Source organism: Panthera pardus, unplaced genomic scaffold (assembly GCF_024362965.1).
Source record: "Panthera pardus isolate Hobbes unplaced genomic scaffold, ASM2436296v1 HiC_scaffold_16, whole genome shotgun sequence".
NCBI lineage: Eukaryota > Metazoa > Chordata > Mammalia > Carnivora > Felidae > Panthera > Panthera pardus.
In genome coordinates this window covers 1,879,377-1,900,818 of record NW_026526721.1, presented here as the reverse complement: position 1 = coordinate 1,900,818, position 21,442 = coordinate 1,879,377, and the positions used below count along the sequence as shown (strand labels likewise).

General features: G+C 51.7%; 2 protein-coding genes across 2 annotated transcripts in view; both read right to left on the bottom strand.

Moving 5' to 3' along the window:
* Positions 1-21,442, bottom strand: part of TSPEAR (thrombospondin type laminin G domain and EAR repeats) — a 157,233-nt gene that overhangs the window by 120,273 nt on the left and 15,518 nt on the right. The window lies entirely within an intron of this gene.
* Positions 11,905-13,277, bottom strand: LOC109258118 (keratin-associated protein 12-1-like). Its single transcript, XM_053903013.1, has one exon. It carries the CDS (start codon positions 13,027-13,029, stop codon positions 12,496-12,498), a length of 534 nt encoding a protein of 177 aa, XP_053758988.1. The 5' UTR covers positions 13,030-13,277; the 3' UTR covers positions 11,905-12,495.

Below are 21,442 nucleotides of genomic sequence, written 5' to 3'. Positions count from 1 at the left end.
ACAAACCCACCCCCACTACAAAGGGGAGTCTGACCACCCCGGGGAGGAGCAGCCGGAAGTGAGGAAGCCTCGCCCTCCAAGACCCAGGCCCGCGGGCCCGCTCAGGACTGACCCGGGGCCAGGACAACAGAGCTCTCCTGCCCCCGACTCGGCCTGGCCGGCACGGCCGCAGGAGCAGCAGCGGTCACTGGGGGGAGGCAGGCACGTGGAGGGTCCTCTCCGTGGGCGGGGCACACAGGGGCTGCTGGAGACTTAGGGCGGAGCAAGAACCCTGCGCCTCCAGCCCTCGCCCCACGCACACGGCACTGGAAGCCCAGCACGAAGGAATCTCAAGTCTTAGTACCTTGAAGGTCATCGCAAGAACAGCGACGCCCAAGCCAAGGTCAACATCTGAGCAGGCTGATCGGAACTTACCCCCACCACCCTGGTGACCCGACAGGAGAGACTCACCCGTTTCCAGGAAGAAACACTGGGTATGTCCCTTTCAATTAATACAGGATCTCTGATATTCAATCAAACATTACAAGACATATTTTTAAAAAGCAAGGAAAAAACTCAATCCATTTTCTAAGGACAAAGCAATCAACAAAACTAGACTCAAAAATGACACAGATGTTGGAGCTATCAGACAGAAACATTAAAATAATGATGTTGAGCAAAATTAGTTGGAGAAAGACAAATACTGTATGATCTCACTTATATGTGAATTCTAAAACACAAACCAAACGAAAGAAAACGAAACAAAACAAGGTGATAAATACAGAGAAGATACTGATGTTTTCCAGGGGTGGGGGGATGACATGGGTATGGGGTCAAAAGATACAAATTTCAAGTTTTTTTAAATTTTTTCAAAATTAAAAAGTCCTCAGGATGTAATGTATAGCATGGTGACTATAAAAAAAGTGTTTATATTGAAAGAAATTAGGGAGAGAAATTTAAATATGAAAACAGAGTAAATGTATTAAACTAGAAGAAATAGACTTGAGGGAAACAAAGAGAACTTCGAGAAATCAAAAAAGTCAAGTGATGGAAATTAAAAACTCCGTGGACAACTTAAAACAGAATATTAGACACAGCTAAAGAGAGAATTAGAAAAATCAGAAGGCAGGTCCAAAGAAAGCATCCAGCATGCAGCAAAAAAGAGTCAAAGTGGCAAATAGGTAAGAGATGTTAAGAGATGCAAATATTTGTGGAGGACACGTGTGGTAAATCCATAAATAAAAGCATGAGAATGACGAATATTAAATTTAGGATGATAATTAGCTGTGGGGTGGAGAGAAGCGCTGAATTGTGTGGTGCAAAGAAGGCTTCTAATTAATTAACTAACTGTGAATAATGCATAAATTGGCTTCTTGGACCCAATTTTCATATAGGCGTGAGAAGGCTTCCCCACACCTCCAACAAACAGTGCTCTGGGACACCCTCCCAGGGTGTCTTGGAATTCAACTCAGTTCTGACACTATCTAGTTGGAGACAGTGTCAGATCCCACAGGTTAATGGCTCAGTCCTAGAGACTGACCCCCACACCACTTCAGATGCCTGCAGCAAGCTGAGCTTGTCACCTGTGTTTCTGACCAACCAGCTCCAGATCAGAGGTCCTTGGGTTCAACTGATTTGTTTAGAGCAGCTCACGGAACTCAGAGACAGCCAGATGGAAGGATGTGGAGGGTAAGGCGTGAGGAGAGCACGTGGAGCTTCCATGCCCGCCACGCTCACCATATCACAATATAAAAAAGACCAGATGGAAAACCCAAAAGATTCCACCAAAACACTCCTAGAACTGATCCATGAATTCAGCAAAGCTGCAGGATACAAAATCAATGCACAGAAATTGGTTGCATTCTTACACACCAATAATGTAGCAACAAAAAGAGAAATTAAGGAATCAATCCCATTTACAATTACACCAAAACCCATAAAATACTAGGAATAAACCTAACCAAAGAGGTGAGAAATCTATACACTGAAAACTATAGAAAGCTTATGAAAGAAATTGAAGACACAAAAAAAAGGGAAAAATATTCCATGCTGATGGATTAACAAATATTGTTAAAATGTCAATACTACCCAAAGCAATCTACACATGCAATGCAATCCCTATCAAAATAACACCAGCATTCTTCATAGAGCTAGAACAAACAATCCTAAAATTTGTATGGAACCAGAAAAGACCCCGAATAGCCAAAGCAATCTTGAAAAAGAAAACCAAAGCAGGAGGCAACACAATCCCGGACTTCAAGCTGTATCACAAATCTGTAATCATCAAGACAGTATGGTACTGGCACAAAAACAGACACTCAGATCAGTGGAACAGACTAGAGAACCCAGAAATGGACCCACAAACGTATGGCCAACTATTCTTTGACAAAGCCGGAAAGAATATCCAATGGAATAAAGACAGTCTCTTCATGCAGAAGAATGAACCTGGACACTTTCTTACACCATACATAAAAATAAACTCAAAATGGATGAAAGACCTAAACATAAGACAGGAAGCCATCAAAATCCTAGAGGAGAGGGGCGCCTGGGTGGCTCAGTCGGTTAAGCATCCGACTTCGGCTCAGGTCATGATCTCGGGGTCCGTGAGTTCGAGCCCCGCGTCGGGCTCTGTGCTGACTGCTCAGAGCCTGGAGCCTGTTTGAGATTCTGTGTCTCCCTCTCTCTCTGACCCTCCCCCGTTCATGCTCTGTCTCTCTCTGTCTCAAAAATAAATAAACGTTAAAAAAATTTAAAAAAAATCCTACAGGAGAAAACAGGCAGCAACCTCTTTGACCTTGGCCGTAGCAACTTCTTACATCTCTGGAGGCAAGGGAAACAAAGGCAAAACTGAATTATTGGGACCTCATCAAAACAAAAAGCTTTTGCACAGTGAAGGAAACCATCAGCAAAACTAAAAGGCAACCGACAGAATGGGAGAAGATATTTGCAAACAACATATCAGATAAAGGATTAGTATCCAAAAATCTATAAAGAACTTCTCAAACTCAACACCCAAAAAACAAATGATCCAGTGAAGAAATGGGCAAAAGACATGAACAGACACTTTTGCAAAGAAGACATCCAGATGGCCAATAGACACATGAAAAAATGCTCCACATCACTCATCATCAGGGAAATAAAAATCAAAACCACAATGAGATATACTCGGCAATCAAAAAAAAAATTAAATCCTTCCATTTGCCACAACGTGGATGGAACTAGAGTGTATTATGCTAAGTGAAATTAGAGAAAGGCAAATATCATGTGACTTCACCCATATGAGAAATTTAAGACACTAAACAGATGAACATAAGGAAAGGGAAGCAAAAATAATATAAAAACAGGGAGGGGGACAAAACATAAGAGACTTAAATATAGAGAACAGAGAGGGTTGCTGGAGGGGCTGTGGGGGGGGGGATGGCTAAATGGGTAAAGGGCATTAAGGAAGACACTTGGAATGAGCACTGGGCGTTCTACATAGGGGGTGAATCACTGGAATCTACTCCTGAAATCATTGTTGCACTAGATGCTGACTAACTTGGATGTAAATTAAAAAATGAATAAAAATAAACAAAATATGTAAATAAAACCCAATTAGGAAGACCAGTAGGAACACTGCATTCATGTGAGCAGAACATTACTACCTTTTATGTGCTTCTGTACGTGGAGGCATTGCTTGTTAGTTAGTTGGACTTTTTTGTATAGAGAATACTTTTCAGGGGCGCCTGGGTGGCTCAGTCAGTTAAGCATCTGACTTCAGCTCAGGTCATGATCTCAGGGTTCGTGAGTTCGAGCCCGGCGTCGGGCTCTGCACTGACAAATGAGACTGTTTGCAGCCTGCGAGGCCGAGCGCGCGGGGCTGGCTGCCGCGCTGCCCTCGCTGCTGCGCCCGGGATGTTGGGCCACAGCCATGAGGGAGCACTCCTGGGTCAGCGCCACCGCGGGGAGACCGGCACCAAGCTGGCACGGGGTACGGCGGAGCCCGGCTGGGCCGTTCCCCTCGGCTCCCTGGGCCGGCGCTTTCTGCCACCGATCTGCCCTTGGCCGAGAGCAGCGCGGCCTTCTCATCTGAGCGCGGCGCCTACGGGCTCCTTGGCCAGTGTCCCGAGCAGCGCCTGTGGCCATCAGCACCGCGGGGCTGTGGTGCTCCTGGCGCGTTTCCCTTGGGGACGGAGAGGAGCAGGACACCGCCCTGGGGCCCTTCCCTGGCCCTGACACCACATCCGCCCCGGGGCCCGGGGTGGACCGCTGTGTGCCATCAGGCCCGGTGAAGGTGCCGCTGCAGACAGAACACAGGAGGCCGCGGAGGGACGTGTGCCAGGAGCAGGTGCACCGTGCTGTGCGCTCACGGCCGCTCCCTGTTCTCAGCTTCTCCCGGCGGGCCGGGCCTCCTTCCCCTTCCCCTCACTCGCAGGGCGGCCCAGCGCCCCCATCCACGAGGCGCGGCGGCGTCAAGAGCCCCGCTGCACGGGCGGCCGGAGCTGGGTTTGAGCGGCAGCCCTGCCATCTACAGACTGTCACCTGGGACAGCCCCTGCGTAGCCTCCGCGTCCCCATCTGTGCCGGGGGTGCTTGGCAGTGCCCGACTCCGGAGGCCGTCGTGGGTGCTCAGCGAGATGCCATGCGCCGTGAGCTCAACGCCAGTCCTGGCGCACCTCTCCAGAGGCACACACCTGCAGTCCGGGCTTTTCAGAGTCGACACAACTACAGAAGCGGAAGCGTGAGCTCGCCACGCAGACGCGACCGCGTGAGCGCACACGTCCGTGCGGGCAAAGTGCCACAGAGACAGCAGCCGCCCGAGAACCTCGCGCCGTAGAAATCCCACCACAGACGTTGAATACGTGAGCTTCAAACGGGTGAAACTAAAAGATGAAATAAGAAACATGAAAGAGGAAGAAGGTTCCATTCTTTTTTAAGATACGTGCGCTCGGGAGAACCAAATGTAACCTCTAAAGCTAAAACGGGTAAAACCACTGAAGTGAAAGCCCTCTGCGTGGAGAGACGGCGGGGCGGGTGCACTGCCACGGGCTGCCACGAGCCACAGCGCTGAGCTGCAGGGACCCCGTGAGGACAAAGCGTGGCCCGGAGACTTGGAAGATAGACGGAGAAGGTCCGGTAGTCGATTAATTGCTCTTCCAGAGGAAGAGACCAGAGAGAACTAGGGGCAGAAGCTGTCTTCTAGGGGTGACGAAGCACGGCCTCAGGTCCCAAAGAGCAGCACAGGCAAGTGCGAGAGACCCAAGTCCCCCCCACATGACGAGCACCGGGAGTTCTCAGGACAGAATGTGCTGGAAGCAGCCAGAGAACAGCCCAGCTTGCCCACGGGGAGCGGCTGCAGTGGGCTCCATAGCTGCACACGAGGAGACAGTGAGGCAGACGGAAAGGTCCGCGTGCCTCCCTCCACCTCCATGCACGTTCCCAGGCAAGCTCACTCATCAGCAGTGCACACACAGGAGCACCTGCAGGATGCCCTCAGGGAGGAGGACCAGACGAGGGGGAACCATCGGGGAGGTGGAGCGGGGCAGTGACTTAAGAAGCTGGTAGATATGTGGATAAACAAATATTAACTGAGGAGAATAGCAGCAATGCTAATTAGTGGGGTTAGAAAAAATTTAAAGGCGAACCAGAGCCCTGGACAGACGATGCCGATAAGCTGGAGGGAATCTGCTTTATGTACAGGTGAGAAGGGACATGACTGATGCCAGACCACATGAGGGATGTCCATGGAAATCTTAAGGACCGCCAATCAAAGAATAGAAAGCATAGGAACTTCAGAACCAGAGAAGACAGAAAACAAAAGGAAACTTGTAAAATGTCAACGTGACGGCAGGTAGAAAGGGACTTTGAGAAGCAGCATGGAAAGGTGGGGCAAAGATGATCACAAAATAAGATGATAGAAATATATTCAAATATATTAGTGATCATAATAAATATAAATAGACTAAACTCTCCAGTTAAAAAACAGAGATCGAATCTTTTAGAAACGAAATTCAGCTCTGTGCTATTGTGGTCTAAGAAAGGGTACAGGCTGCACCCCTCCCTCGGGGCAGCGCTGGGCCTCTGCCCAGGTGTCCACGAGGCTCACTGGACATGGCCACCCACGCTCCTTGCTTGCGCCCCGTCTATGGCAACTCGTGCTGCAACAGCAGGGCTTCGTGGTTGCAGCAGCAACCAGGAGGCCCGCAGGCTGCAGACAGCTGCTGCCTGGTCCTTTACCTAAAAAGGGTGCCAACCCCTGGTCCAGAGCACACAGACAGAAAGGTTGAAAGTGAACAGAGAAAAAGGGACACCTAGCAAACACTAACCCAAAACATCTAGTACAACTATTTTAATAGACAACATGTACTTGAGGGTAGAAAGCACCGTTACTGATGAAGAGAATGTCTCATTGGTGATGATAAAATCCAACTCCCCAGAAAGACAGAATGATCCTGACCTTCTATGTACCACAAAGTATAGCCTCAAATATCAATGTCTGGTGCATTCCAAGGAGGAGTGACAGCTCCTGTCACAGGGGGACTGTGACACACTGTCTTCAAACATGACAGGGGCAAGCAGAAAAAGGACATCAATGGTCAACACATTCAGAATTCGGCAAGTGGCAAATACTTTTCTTTAGCTATAGATGAGACACAGTATTTTGTCTCAAAAACCTCCCAGTACACGGTAAGATAGCATGTATTTTATTTTCAGGTTAAACATTATATTTATGTATTTCATTGTGGCCTAAAAATCTGAGCTCATGGTGTATATACACTGACTCCTTTATACCTGTCAACAAAGAATTTCAATGAGACTAAAAAAACACTGGTTTCTGCCACAATGAATGAGGCTCAGCCACAGCAGGTCAGAAATATGAATTTATTGTCGCTGTAAAACAAGGGGCTGGGATTTCCCTGTTGGCTTCCACTCTACGACATACTGAAAACATCTGTACTCGGTTTTCCAAAGATTTTCTATGGAGAGTGTCATGGAAATGTTGTTAAAGTTACTCGGTATAGAAATAGCAAAATCATAGGCAGAAATTAATGGAATAGAAAATAATCACACCACACAGATCAACAAAGCCAAGGATGATTCTATGAAAAAACAACTATGTGACAAGACTGGCCAGTGGAATAAACAAGAAAGCACAAATAAAGACTACTAGGAAATTAGGGATAAAAATGCGACAAGACTACAGATATAATGGAGATTTTTTAAATAATGACTATTATGAACAACTTAATCCCAATAAAATCTCTAAAAATATGTAACTTTCCCAAATTAGCCATTTAAAACTTGAATAACTTTGAACCATTAAAGAAATTGACTCAGGGGGCGCCTGGGTGGCTCAGTCAGCTAAGTGTCCAACTTCAGGTCAGGTCGTGATCTCGTGGTCTGTGAGTTCGAGCCCCGCGTCGGGCTCTGTGCTGACAGCTCAGAGCCTGGAGCCTGCTTCGGAGTCTGTGTCTCCCTCTCTCTCTGCTCCTCCCCTGCTCCCATTCTGTCTCTCTCTCAAATATAAATAAACATTAAAATTTTTTAATGTTTAAAAGGGTGCACAGTTTATGATGCCTTGTAAATGCTAAAAACCACTAAGGAATATAACACATTGTCCCAGAACATGGGTGAAGAAACACCCTGTGGTGACCACCCCAGCCTCAAGTAAGGTTCCTGTGGGGGGCGCTAGGGAGGCCTTTCTAACCCAGTAAAACTCTTTTCCCTTCTCTGGACTCTGCCAGCAACCTTTTCTCACCATGTGCCTCTCACACGGCAAAGTAGCCGAAGGTTCCCAAACCGGCGTCCTGTGTCCTGTGTCCCGCCTACACTGTGAGCTTCATGAGAATTCCCATCAGCCAGTGTGACAAGGGACCCGATAAGCACAGCGCAGTGTGTGAATGCCATGTGTGTGTGTGTGTGTGTGTGTGTGTGCATGTGCATGCATGTGTGTGCCCTTGTGTGCACCTGTGTGTACTTTTGTGCCCTGTGTGTGCCCACACGCGTATGTGTGTGTGCCTTTGTGTGCAGCTGGGTGTGTGTGCACATGTGTACGTACACGTGCGTGCCCCGTGAGGTGCGGGTGGCCCTGTGTATGACAGTCCTCCTGCCCTGCCCTCGCCTGCACGCCTGTCCCCTTTGGTGCCCCCACCTGCTGCAGGACATCCGTTCCCGGCCTCCAAGTCCTGGAGGAACCACTCCGGTCACATCAAGGAGCCCAGCGAGATCTGTCCCGTCCCGACCCACACCAGCCTCCCCTCTCCACAGACCTCCTTCCCGGGGCAGGTGGAAACACAGCCCGCAGGCCCCGTTTCGGACTTGCTCCTTTTCCTCCCTTTATCGTGGCTTTGAAGAAAATCGCACTTTCCTGGAGGACCTTTTCCTAATTAATACATTTGTCAGATTTCCATTCTCCTCTTTGGTTTCTCATGTTGTAAAACCTCATTCCTAAGACATGCCCGATGTGGAAAAGCAGCACCACAGAACAGAGGCTCCGAGTGGCCTGAGGGTCCCATAGGCTCTGAGCAGGCTGAGTGGGGCCTCTGGGGAGGAGCTTCGGGGGTGCTGTTATGTCACTGTCCGCACCCCATCTCTACTCTGTGGGTTTCACCTCCCACTGCTGGCTGGGGAAACCAGATGCCTCGTGCATGTGTGTGCGTGTGTGTAGGAGGGATATACACTGGTGTGTGCACGGTGCATACATATATACTGTGTGTGTGTGTGTGTGTGTGTGTGTGTGTGCATACATCATATGCAAGTATGTGGGTGCATGTCTACATACATCCGAGTCAACTGGCTCAGTTTACCAAAGTCCCCCAAATTCAAAGAATGTAATAGGTTCCAGTCCGTGCAGCTAAAAGGTCGTAAAAGCAGTTCTGCAGCTCTAAGTTTATCACCTGTCCCTAAGGAAGACTAAAGGGGCTGGAAATCTCAGACGGCCAGTAGTGAGACTGCCCTTGGAAGTACTGGTGCCTCCAGGACTCAAAAGCCACATCCACAGAACCAGAAAAGACCCCAAACAGCCAAAGGAATCCTGACAAAGAAAACCAAAGCTGGAGGCATCACAATCCCAGACTTCAAGCTGTATTAGAAAGCTGTCATCATCAAGACAGTATGGTACTGGCACCAAAACAGACACTCCGACCAATGGAACAGAATAGAGAACCCAGACATGGACCCACAAACGTATGGCCAACTAATCTTTGACAAAGCAGGAACGAATATCCAATGGAATAAAGACAGTCTCTTCAGCAAGTGGTGCTGGGAAAACTGGACAGCGACATGCAGAAGAATGAACCTGGACCGCTTTCTTACACAAAAATAAAAATATACAAACATAAACTCAAAATGGATGAAAGACCTAAATACGAGACAGGAAACCATCAAAATGCTAGAGGAGAAAATAGGCAGCAACCTCTTTGACCTCGGCCTCAGCAATTTCTTACTTGACATGTCTCCAGAGACAAGGGAAACAAAAGCAGAAATGAACTATTGGGACCTCATCAAGATAAAAAGCTTCTGGGGGCGCCTGGGTGGCTCAGTCGGTTGGGCGTCCGACTTTGGCTCGGGTCACGATCTCGCGGTCCGTGAGTTTGAGCCCCGCGTCCGGCTCCAGGCTGATGGCTCAGAGCCTGGAACCTGCTTCCCATTCTGTGTTCCCTCTCTCTCTGTCCCTCCCCCATTCATATTCTGTCTCTCTCTGTCTCAAAAATAAAATAAAACCTTAAAAAAAAAGATAAAAATCTTCTTCACAGTGAAGGAAACAATCAGCAAAACTAAAAGGCAACCGACAAAATGGGAGAAGATATTTGCAAACGACATGTCAGATAAAGGATTAGTATCCAAAATCTATAAAGAACTTCTCAAACTCAACACCCAAAAAACAAATATCCAGTGAAGAAATGGGCAAAAGACATGAACAGACACTTTTCCAAAGAAGATATCCAGATGGCCAACAGACACATGAAAAAATACTCCACATCACTCATCATCAGGGAAATAGAAATCAAAACCACAATGAGATACCACCTCACACCTGTCAGAACGGCCAACATTAACAACTCAGGAAACAACAGGTGTTGGCGAGGATGTGGAGAAAGGGGAACCCTCTTGCACTGCTGGTGGGAATGCAAACTGGTGCAGCCACTCTGGAAACAGTATGGAGGTTCCTCAAAAAGTTAAAAATAGACCTACCCTACGACCCAGTAATCACACTACTGAGTATTTACCCGAAGGACACAAAAAAATGCTGATTCAAAGGAGCACACGCATCCCGATATTTATAGCAGCACTATTGACGACAGCCAAATTATGGAAAGAGTCCAAATGTCCATCCACTGATGAATGGATAAAGAAGATATGTATATATATAATGGAATACTACTCAGCAATGAAAAAGAATGAAATCTTGCCATTTGCAACTACATGGATGGAGCTAAAGTGTATTATGCAAAGTGAAATAAGTCAGTCAGAGAAAGACCCATACTGTATGATTTCACTCATATGTAGAAACAAAACAGATGAACACATATGAAGGGGGTGAAGAGAAGAGAGGGAAACAAACCACAGAGACTCTTTAAAAAAATTTTTTTTACCATTTATTCATTTTTGAGAGACAGAGAGAGACAGAACATGAGCAGGGGAGGGGGAGAGAGAGAGAGAGGGAGACACAGGATCCGAAGCAGGCTCCAGGCTCTGAGCTGTCAGCACAGAGCCCGACAAGGGGCTCAAACCCATGAACCAAGAGATCATGACCTAAACTGAAGTCAGACACTTAACCAACTGAGCCCCCCAGGCGCCCCCACAAGAGACTCTCAATGACAGAGAACGAGCTGGGGGAGAATGGAGGGAGGTGGGTGGGGGAGGAGCTAAGTGGGTGATGGGCACTGAGGAGGACACTTGTGATGAGCACTGGGTGTTGTATGTAAGGGATGAATCAAAGAATTCTACTCCTGAAACCAATATTGCACTGCATGTTAACTAAAATTTAAATTAAAAAAAAAAAGAGCCACATCCAGAGAGCTGACCTGCCTCCCGGCCCCCACTGGCCTCCTCGGGAGCTCAGGGACAACGGGGCCTGGGGGTGGGGTCGGGCAGGATCCAGGTATTGTGACATCTAGTCACCACAGAGCTGGGTGAGGAGGAAGGACTGAGGCTCCGGAGGCCATCCCTGGGGTGGGAGGGCAGCCAGGCTCCTGTCCGCAGTGCAGGCCTCTCGACCTCAGCTGGGAGCAAAGCCGGGGGGCGCGGGGGGCAGGTGGAGGCAGACTAGACTGCCGACGGGTCTCAAACGCACCCACTTCTCCGACTCAGAAAATTCATTACAAAACAACCCCCAGAAAGCAGGCATGGAGGTGCAGTGGCTTTGGAGACAAGGTGGGTGAGAAGCCGGTGTCTCTGCCTCTCCGCCGTCACCCGGGGCTTGCGGCAGGTGTGTGTTCCTGGGGGGGGGGGGGCAGGCTCCCATGCACCTGCCCACCAGCCTGAGACACTGCCAGACAGACAGAGAGCCTTGCCGGGGGACGGGCGGTCGGCTGCCCCAAACGGAAAGGTCACGGGTGCCAAAGGAGGACGTGGACAGTCCGCGGCCAGGCCCTCCGGTCCCCCGTTCCCTCGGCACCCACACCTGCCCATCTACGGGAGCAGGTTTCACCCGAAACAGCCCCAGCATGGAGCAGGCGGGAAGGGTCAAGAGGACACACGACACGACGCTAGAAATCCTAGCAACAGTGCTTGGAGTGAAGAAAGTGAGTCCGAGGCCAGGAGTGCAGGACAATACCTTCCGACGTCCCTCAGGGCCCTGCGTGAGAAAACACGCGCTTCAGGGCCACGCAGAGGTGACTCCGCTCTCTTTTTTAGAAGGTAGCAAAGAGCACACGATTCTAACAGCGGTTTCCCTGAGAAGCCCGGGGTGAATTACCGACGGTGCTCTAGTTTCCACGTGGGGTAGTGGGTTCGTGGGGTTTATTATAATAATAACTGATCATCAATCAATTAACACTGGGCCGCACGTGGACCAGCGACACAAGTGAATCATGAACTGAGAGCCGGAACTGACAGCCAGGGGAAGCAAGAGCAGCCTTGGGAAAGGGCGAGTCGCTGGCCGCGGCCACACGCACCGGGCCACGGATCACGGGGGCCTGAGGCCGGCGGCCACTCCCTCCACCGGGAGCCCCCAGCGCAGACGAGCCGCCTTGAGGAGGGGATTAGCCCTCCCCGCTCCGTAGTGCCGACTCAGTGGGCAAGAAACGTAGAAACAGAGAGACAGGAGTAGAAAGCTGCCTCAGGAAGGCACGATTTATTGGGCTCACACGGGCTGGGTTCCCTGCCGGAGACAGAGAAGGACCCCGGCGGAGACACGCAGGGTCACGGGGGATCCGCTCGTCCTGCTCCTCCTCGCCCCAGGGTTCAGACGATTCATCGGGAGTGTTTGACCTGCCGCGCGCAGAACTGGAGGCCCGGCGAAGATTTGGTCCTCACCGGACGGGCACGGGCGGGGCCCCCTCTGCCCCCGGAGCAGGTGTTAGGAGACCCCTGGTCAGAAGCAGCGCGGGGAGCTACAGCACACGGGTCTGCAGACCAGGGTGGGGCAGGAGGGCCGGCAGGAGGGCACACACGCGGGCTTGCAGCTCACGGGCACGCACACGGCGGGTCGGCAGCTCACGGGCACGCACGTGGAGGACTGGCAGGAGGGCACACACTCGGGTCTGCAGCTCACGGGCACGCACACGGAGGACTGGCAGGAGGGCACACACTCGGGCTTGCAGCTCATGGGCACGCACGTGGAGGACTGGCAGGAGGGCACACACGCGGGCCTGCAGCTCACGGGCACGCACGTGGAGGACTGGCAGGAGGGCACACACGCGGGCCTGCAGCTCACGGGCACGCACACAGAGGACTGGCAGGAGGGCACACACGCGGGCCTGCAGCTCACGGGCACGCACACGGCGAGTCTGCAGCTCACGGGCACGCACACGGGCTTGCAGCTCACGGGCACACAGCAGGACGCCTGGCAGGGGCCGGAGGAGCCGCAGGAAGCCTGGCAGCCCGCGGAGCAGCTGGTGTGGCACATGTTGGCGTGGGGCTCGGCCGGTGTCCGGGAGGGAGGAGGGCGGGGACGTCTGGAGGCTCCTTGCCTGGGCCGCCTTTATACCGGGCCGTGGGCGTCCTGGCAACACGGGACACAACGGTTGTCTTCCTGGTTTGAGCTGCTTCCGGGCCGTCTCCCAGAACTTAGTTTTCTGTTGCACGTGTTTTGTTTGTTTGGCGCTCGCCCGCGTGACTAACTGCCCCTCCCCACGCTCGTGTTGCACTTGGAAACCTGCCCGAGTGGCTTACTGGAGCCTCGTTCCTCACGATTTCACACGAGCTACGTTTGCGTGAATCTGAAAACGCAGTCCTCCCAACCTGCCTCTGTGCGCGATGACGTCCCCGAACAGCCTCTGCCCGTCAGGAAGGCTCCGGGGCAGACACGGGGAGATCAAGAGAGTCGGGCTCACGTCCGAGTGTCCCAGAAGCTGGAGGTCACGCAGCGGCCGGTACACGGGAAGGACACGGTGGCCACTGGCCCACAGCACGGGTGTGGACTGAGGGCACGGGTCACGGAGAACTCACGGGCAGTGACCTCTGATCCTCGTCGTGAGAAAAACCTCATCATTAGAGAAGCAGGCTGCACAAAGCCAGGGCATCCGCTGCACAGGGGTGCAGCCCTACAGGAAGCAGGGGCGTCCCCGGGAAGCGCGTGAGGGCCGGGGGGCCGCGGATGGACACACAGGGTCACTGGGGACCCGGGTGACGGGCTGAGTCAGCGGTGGGTCTTCCTCTCCTCCCTGGGGCTCTTGCCTGACGTCTCCGGCCTGAAAGCCGGCCTGGAGGAGCACTCCCCACCCTCCTCGGGGCTCTGGCCTGTGAACTCCAGAGATCGCCTTTGGATGACCTCCATACCTTTCCTACAAAGAATCCGAGGTCTCTCCTGCCACCTGCATGCCCCCCGCCCCGCCGACAGTGAGAACACCCCGAGAACTTGATGGCGTTTCTGAAAACGCTTCTGCAGGAGGCTGCTGCATCACAAGACTCAGGACCGGTTTACGAGAATTTTCTGGCGCACGGCCCCAAAGATGGACACACAGCTCAGGGAGGTGCAGGCACCCCCACAGAGGCACACACATCAGGGCCCAGACAAACACTCGTGGGCCTCCCTGTTTGTTAGGGAGACACTGTTCCCCACTCCGAGGTCTCCTCCGGGAGGACAGACGTCCGTCAGTGTTCCCACCCCCCTCCCCCCGCTCCACTCCTTTCTGCTTGCAGACTCTGGGGCCGCCCGCCTGCAGAGAGCGCCGGCTGGGGTCTGCCTGGACGGGGCAATCTCAGAGTAAAACCGTGACCTCTTTTGGGCGGGGGGTGTCATCTACGGTTTTCCAGGACAGGCTGTCCCTGACAGGAGTCTGCCTGGTTCTGTCTCAGCAGCCACACACCTAGCCACGTCCTCCAACCGTTCTAGCAGCGATAGGTGGGTAAGAGAGCCTGGTAGCTGCCTGTCTCCGTGGGGCCCACACCGAGGCAGACAGGAATGACACCTGCAGGGCTCCTCAAGCCACAGCCTTTGCTGTGTGGACCAGGAACCTCCCAGAACAGACAAGTGTTGAGTCTGGAGAACGGAACGATACCGGGGAAACCCGCGGAGCGCCGGTAGTCTAGCGCTCCCTCAATGACACGACCCAAGAACAGCGACGAGCCTTCCGTCTTCGGGCCGCGGTCGGTCCGACCAGCACAGACCGGCTGCGGAGAGGAAGAGTGCACACGAGAGACGCTCGGCCTTCGCCCGGCTCTGCCCAGGCCAGCGTCCCGAAGGCCGTTCAGTGGGCTGGGGTTTTCGCAGAACACGACGGCCCGCTTGCCGAGGAGGAAGACCCCCCGCGCTCGGGCAGCAGAAGCAGCTAGAATCCCAGGAGTGGGGCATCAGGAGGGAGGGAACGTGCGTGAGTCTGCGTGAGACGCTGCTGTACATCTGTCCAAGGTGGCAGGGCTGTCTGTGCTCGGGGCAACACCACCGGAGGCTTAACATTGAGCGTGTGCCACAGGACGGAGGGGGAGCCCCCATGTGCTGCTAGGACCCCACACAGTCAGGCGTCCGGAGCAGCGACCAGACCCACAGGAAGCCCTACTCTGGGCCTGCCCCAACAAAGCCAACCGGTGGCAACATTTCCAGAGAAGACGGTTGGAATTCGACCCCCACCAAGACAAGGAGCTTAGTAATCCCCCTGGGCTTCCCACAGATCCACCCTGAGCAGGTGTAAAACTCGCTCAAGTTCAACATGATCAGTTAATAACTGGCGATCACCCAGAACCAAAGTGAATAGGCAGGAAAAGAGAATGCAGGGCTTCTAAATGTATCACCATAATTAATTGCAATATACAACAACAAAACCACCGGCCACAAAAGGCAGAGAAAATGCAATCCACCAGTTAAGGAAAAAAATCAATCAATAGTCGTGAAACCCGAGATGGCCCGGACAGTGGCTGGGCAATGACTGTGGAGCAGCGACTGTAGATGTTTCAAGAATCCAAGGAACGGGTGTTCGAAGAATTAAAGGAAAATATTACTTTTGTGAGTGAATGGACACGGCATGTTAGCAGGTAAATGGAAACTGCTTTAAAAACCGGGAATTCGAGCCGAGAAGCACAGCACTTAGAAATGAAGTATCCACTGGGAGGTCCCGACGGCGGACCGACGACGGAAGTAATAGTGTGTGAAAGTGAATCCACGTCAAGGGAAATTATCTGACCTGCAGGAGAAGCGAGAGTGAGGAAAAAATGAGAAGAGCCTGTGAGCCGGTGTCTGACAGTCTAACACACAGGTAAGGTCACCCTCGGGAGGAGGGAAGAAATCGAAGCACAACAATGAGCTGAACACACAATGGACAAGCTTCCAAAACCTGGTTTTAAAAAAAGACACCAGGGGCACCTGCGGGGGGGGGGGGGGTGCTGGGGCTCAGTGTGTTGAACCTCCGACTTCAGATCAAGTCACGACCTCACGGATCATGGGTTCGAGCCCCGCATCGGGCTCTGTGCTGACAGCTCGGAGCCTGGAGCCTGCTTGGGATTCTGTGTCGCCCTCTCTGCCCCTCCCCCGCTCACGCTCTGTCTCTCAAAAATGAATAAACGTTAAAAAAATTAAAACAAATAAAAAAGAAGGAGAAGGAAACTGCTGGCTTCTCGTCAGAGGCGGCACAGAAGCGGCAACGGTGTTGAGGTGCTGGGGACAAGCACTGCCCGTCGAGAGCTCCATGGATAGCAAAAAAGAAGTCCTTTGAAACTGAGTGAAGCGAACATTTCAGAGAAAGAGAAGTAAAGTGGCCCTCGCAGGAGGGAAGCACTGCAGGGGGGTGGGGAAGGCGGGGCGGGCTGAGCGCGCAGGTGGGAAGAGGGAGCACAGGAGCGGAGCATGGAGGAGCATGCAGACGGGAAGAGGGAGCACTGGGGGGGAGAACACAGGCAGGAAGAGGGAGCATGAGGGCGGATGGAGAGGAGTGTGCAGGCGGGAAGAGGGAGCACTAGGAGGGAGGAGGGAGAACGCAGGCGGGAAGAAGGAGCACAGGGGCGGGTGGGGGGAGCGCGCAGGCGGGAAGAGGGAGAATTAGGGGGGAGGGGGGAGACTGCAGGTGGGAAGAGGGAGCACGAAGGTGGGTGGGGGGTGAGCGCCAGCTGTGTGCCCAGCTCCTGCCAGCTGGCCTGCTGCGTGCCCGTGAGCCGCAAGCCTGTTGTGTGCGTGACCCCCTCCTGCCAGTCCTCCGGGTGCTGCCGGCCCTCCTGCCCCACCCTGGTCCTCAGGCCTGTTCCCTGCGGCACCCCTAACTGCAGCTGCAAATCAACCGGAGCGTGAGCTCTCCCGCCACGTCTCATGACGGAACCCCCGACGGGGCCGCACTCCACAGACACTAGAATCCCCAAGTGTCTTATCCATGAGATCTCAGGATCTATTAAAAATCCCTCTCTCTGCACCTCAACGCTGTCTTTCTGTGAGTGTTCCCCAAAGCCGTTTCTCCCTGTCACCTGTCCCCTTGGACAAGCCGATGTCTGAGTACGAGTCCTGTCTTGGGTGGCCTCCTGGGGCGGTCACGCCCCTCGGCATGCTGGGGAGCCCCTCTGACAGAAGCGGCGACCAGGCTGTCAAACCCGACAGGGCCTCCCTTCCCCCCATTTCAAGCGAGGACCTTCGTGCTGGGCTCCTCGGGGCCTAGAAACTGCGCAAAGGGGTAAGGGATGGAGGGGGGGGCACCGCCTGAGTGACCGCGGCTGCTCACAGTCACGTGCGGGCTTTCCAGAGCAAGGAGAGGCGCCTGGGGGCTCCGTCGGTTAAGCGTCCGACTTCGGCTCGGGGCCTGATCTCACGGTCTGTGAGTTCGAGCCCCGCGTCGAGCTCTGGGCTGACAGCTCGGAGGCTGGATCCTGCTTCGGATTCTGTGTCTCCCTCTCTCTCTGCCCCTCCCCTGCTCACGCTCTTTCTCTGACTCAAACATAAACGTTAAAAAAAGTATACTACAAAAGAGGTTGCACCAAAGAGCCAAGGTGACAGGGACACAGATTTCAGCTCAGAGAACAAAAAGTTCCCTAAAAGCCAGAGCTGCCCCGCAAAATAACAAGCACCTGGGGACCGTCCTGGCTTCCGGGCCCCGAAGCCTTGAAGACGAGGTCTGTTTCTTCCACTCTCTCAATAACAGACAGAACTGCAATCAACCCACATGCCCATCAACAGGGATGGATAAACACCACGACAGTCACACGAATCAGCAGTTAGAGGACCGCACTGTTTAGTCTCAGCAACACGGTGCTGGTGAGCAGAGTCGGGCAGACAGCGCCCGCCACACGACTGTGTCTAAGTGAGGCTCTACGACAAGCTGAACCACGTTAGATGTTTAACGGCCAGAACACGGGCTGCTTCTGGGGGGTTCGGGTAAACTGACCAGGGGGAAGAGGACATTTGGGGAGGACGGTTAGGGCCGGGGCCAAAAGGGTTGGGCACAGGCTGCGTCCAGGGCCCCGATAAGGTTGGGTGCACAGTCCCGTGGTGGGTCCCAAGAGGGTTTACTCGGATGCACGCATTTGTCAAAAGCCATCAAATGACACACGTAAGAGGCATGGTACTTCACACCCAAAAGCTCAGAAACTCCTGCTAACGGGATGCTTCCTGAGTGTTCGAGTGAAGCGTACTGTTGTTTGCGACTGACTTGGCAATGTAGAGGGACGGTCTGATGGGTAAGAATCTGGGAAAGGAAGTGAGGCACAATGTTGGTTGTGGACTGTAGGACGGGATATGTGGCTACACACTGAGTGATTCAGTTTTTCTGTATGTCTGAGATTTTTTTCACGATAAAATGAAAATAAAAATAGTTGAAAAAGTAGGCGAGCTAAGTAGTTCAAAATAAAATTTCCCTTTAAAAAGAAAACAGAAGGCACAAATGGGATTCCTGCTTTGGATGGGAAATTTAACCAAGAGCTTTCATGCTGTGGCAGCCTAATATTCCACGTGAACTGGGGTGCAAAGAGAATTTGGGGACCCAGCATTCAAATGAAATAAGGAGGACTGTGGGTCAGCCAAACCAGAGCGCCAGGGGGGCTGTGGGAAAGCCAGCACTCCAAGAGAGCTGATGCTTCCGTTCAAGATGGCGGGCTGGGCCTACTGTCCCCATCTCAACCCTCCCAAGACCCGCCATGGGGAGAAGTCAGCCTACAACGGGTGAGGGACGCAACAAAGCCAACGGGAAGCAGAGATGTGCCGACCTCCAGGCAGGGTGGAGCAGGTGGGAAGCCCTGGGCCCTGGAGCACGACAGCACCTGGTCCCCATGGGCAGGCCCGGTGGAGGAAGGTGCGTCCACAGGGGAGGGGGCACCCGGGGCCATCGGAGGCAGAGTGCCCAGAGGCTCTGCACCTCCCCAGAACGTCGCCAGTGTGTATCTCTAGGACAATTTAACACCTCACCCGGGAAAGGCTAAGGCTCCTGGGGGGCTGTTGACACCCCATGTACATAAGTCTCATCCTGGCTTCTGGGCTCCCAACTTTCTTATTCCCAGGTAACCCCGCCACCTGGCAGGGCCCCACCCCCGATCCCGGAGCACCATGTCAACTTCCCCACACGGATGAGGTTTCTCTAACTCAGCACAGACACGCAGAGGAAGCGGAGCCCGGCCGCCATGACCACTCCCACACTCACCCCAGCGTATGAGCAAAGCCAGTGGCGTGAGAAGGCCAGCCTGGGGTAGCAAACATAAAACACACCCCAGAGCAGGCAGACAGCTCATGAAGCAGAAATCACCTTTTAACAAATCTTAAATACACTCAAAGACATTCAAGAAGATGTCACAGCCATAGAGCAAGGGGGGAGAGGCTTTGAAAAGGAACGGTTAGAAAACGTACCCAAAAAAGGTCTATTGTTGGTATTTGAAATTAAACAAAGGGCCTTGCAAGTGAGGCTGAGAAGTCTCTCGGACTTAGAACAAAACATCAAAGAGGTAGGAAGTATGAGAGGAAAGAAACCAGCCTGGGGACCCATCTGGGGGCTGCAGCCTCTGGTGTGTGGGATTCCAGGAGGAGAGGCAGTCAGGACACAGGGAGGATGAGGAAATGCATCCCCGGGGAGGAGCACTTCCCACAGTGGAAAACACAGTCCCCAGGTTAAAGGACTAAGCAACACCAAGTAAAGGAATGGGGAAAACCCAGACACATCCTGTTGGAACTGCAGAATGGGATGGATAATAGGTGGTTCCCAAAAGCGTCTCCAGAGAACAAAACAAGCCAAAAAAAGTCACCTACGGAAAAGTAAAAATCTGACTGGCATCAGACTTGCCATCAACAGCATTGCACGCTTTAGCAAACTTCAGGAGCAGTGCTCACAAAGTCCTGGCGACAATCCAACCTGTGTTTCCAAACACGGGTGTGCTATAAGTAAACAGATGAGTAGAAAACTACGTAAACGATGCTTAAGTGAGTAATAAACACGACAGCACATTATTGGCAATAGACGTATTAAATAAGCAGGAGTGTTTTTCTAAAACTAAGTGGCTGTATTTTGTGTGTGCGTGGTCATCTGCTTTTCAACACTTTTTCAGGCAGTGAAAATCATATCCAAAAGAATAAAACACCTAGCAATAAATTTAACCAAGGGGGTGAAAGACCTGTACACCGATCGCTCTAAAACACTGCTGAAAGAACTGAAGGAGACGAGGATAAGAGCGAGGACATCCCATGTTCATGGATGGGAACGCTTAACGTGAAGGTGACAGTACTCCCCAGTGTGATCCTTATCAAAATCCCAAAGTCTCTTTCTCTAGAAATGAAAAGGCTGAGCTTCAAAATCATATGGAACTGGTAAGAGTCTAGAATAGAATAAACTTGAAAACGATGAAGAACGTTGAAGGATTCACAATTCCTGATTTCAAAACTTACTACGAAAGTACAGTGATTGAGTCAGTGTGGTATCTGGCATATAGGACAGACATACACACTGACGGAGTAAAGCTGAGAGTCCAGAGATAAACCCATATATTTATGGCCAACTGATTTTTGACAAAGATTTCAAGACTGTTCAGTGGAGAACATCATCTTTTCAACAAATGGTGCCAGAAAAGCCAGATTTCTACATGCAAAATAATGTAGTTGGACCCCTACCTCACCCCATATACAAAAATTAACTAAAAGTCATAAACATCCTAAATGTAAGAGCTAAAACCAAACTGTATTAGAGGAAAACTTAGGGGAATCACTTCGTGACCTTGGATTTGACAACAGGTTCTTAGCTATGACACCAAAAGCATGAAGATCAAAAGAAAAAAATTAATTGGACATCATCAAAATTAAAAACTCTAGTGATTCAAAAGACACCATCAAGAAAGTGACAGGACAATCTACAGAATGGGAGAAAATATTTGCAAATCGTATGTCTGATAAGAGTTTATAACCAGAAAACATAAAGAACCCATACAACTCAGCAACAAAAAGACAAGTAACCCAATTTAAAAATGGGCAGAGAGGGGCACCTGGGTAGCTCAATCAGTTAAGCGTCCAAATTGATTTCGGCTCAGGTCCTGGTTTCACAGTTCATGGGTTCGAGCCCCGTGTCAGGCTCCACACTGATGGCATGCAGAGTCTACTTAGGATTCTCTCTCCCTCTCCCTGCCCCTTTCCCACTCACACTCTCTCTGCCTCTCTCAAAATAAATACACTTTTTTTTAAATGGGAAAGGAACTTGAATGGACATTTCTCCAACAAAGCTGTACAGAGGGCCAACATGAACACAAAAAGATGCCCCACATTATTAGTCATCAGGGAAATGCAAATCACAACCACAACGAAACACTACTTCATATGCGCTAGGATGGCTAAAATTGAAAGAAAGAAGAAAGAAAGAAAGAAAGAAAGAAAGAAAGAAAGAAAGAAAGAAAGAAAGAAAGGGAGAGAGAGAGAAAGAAAGAGAGGAAGGGAGGGAGGG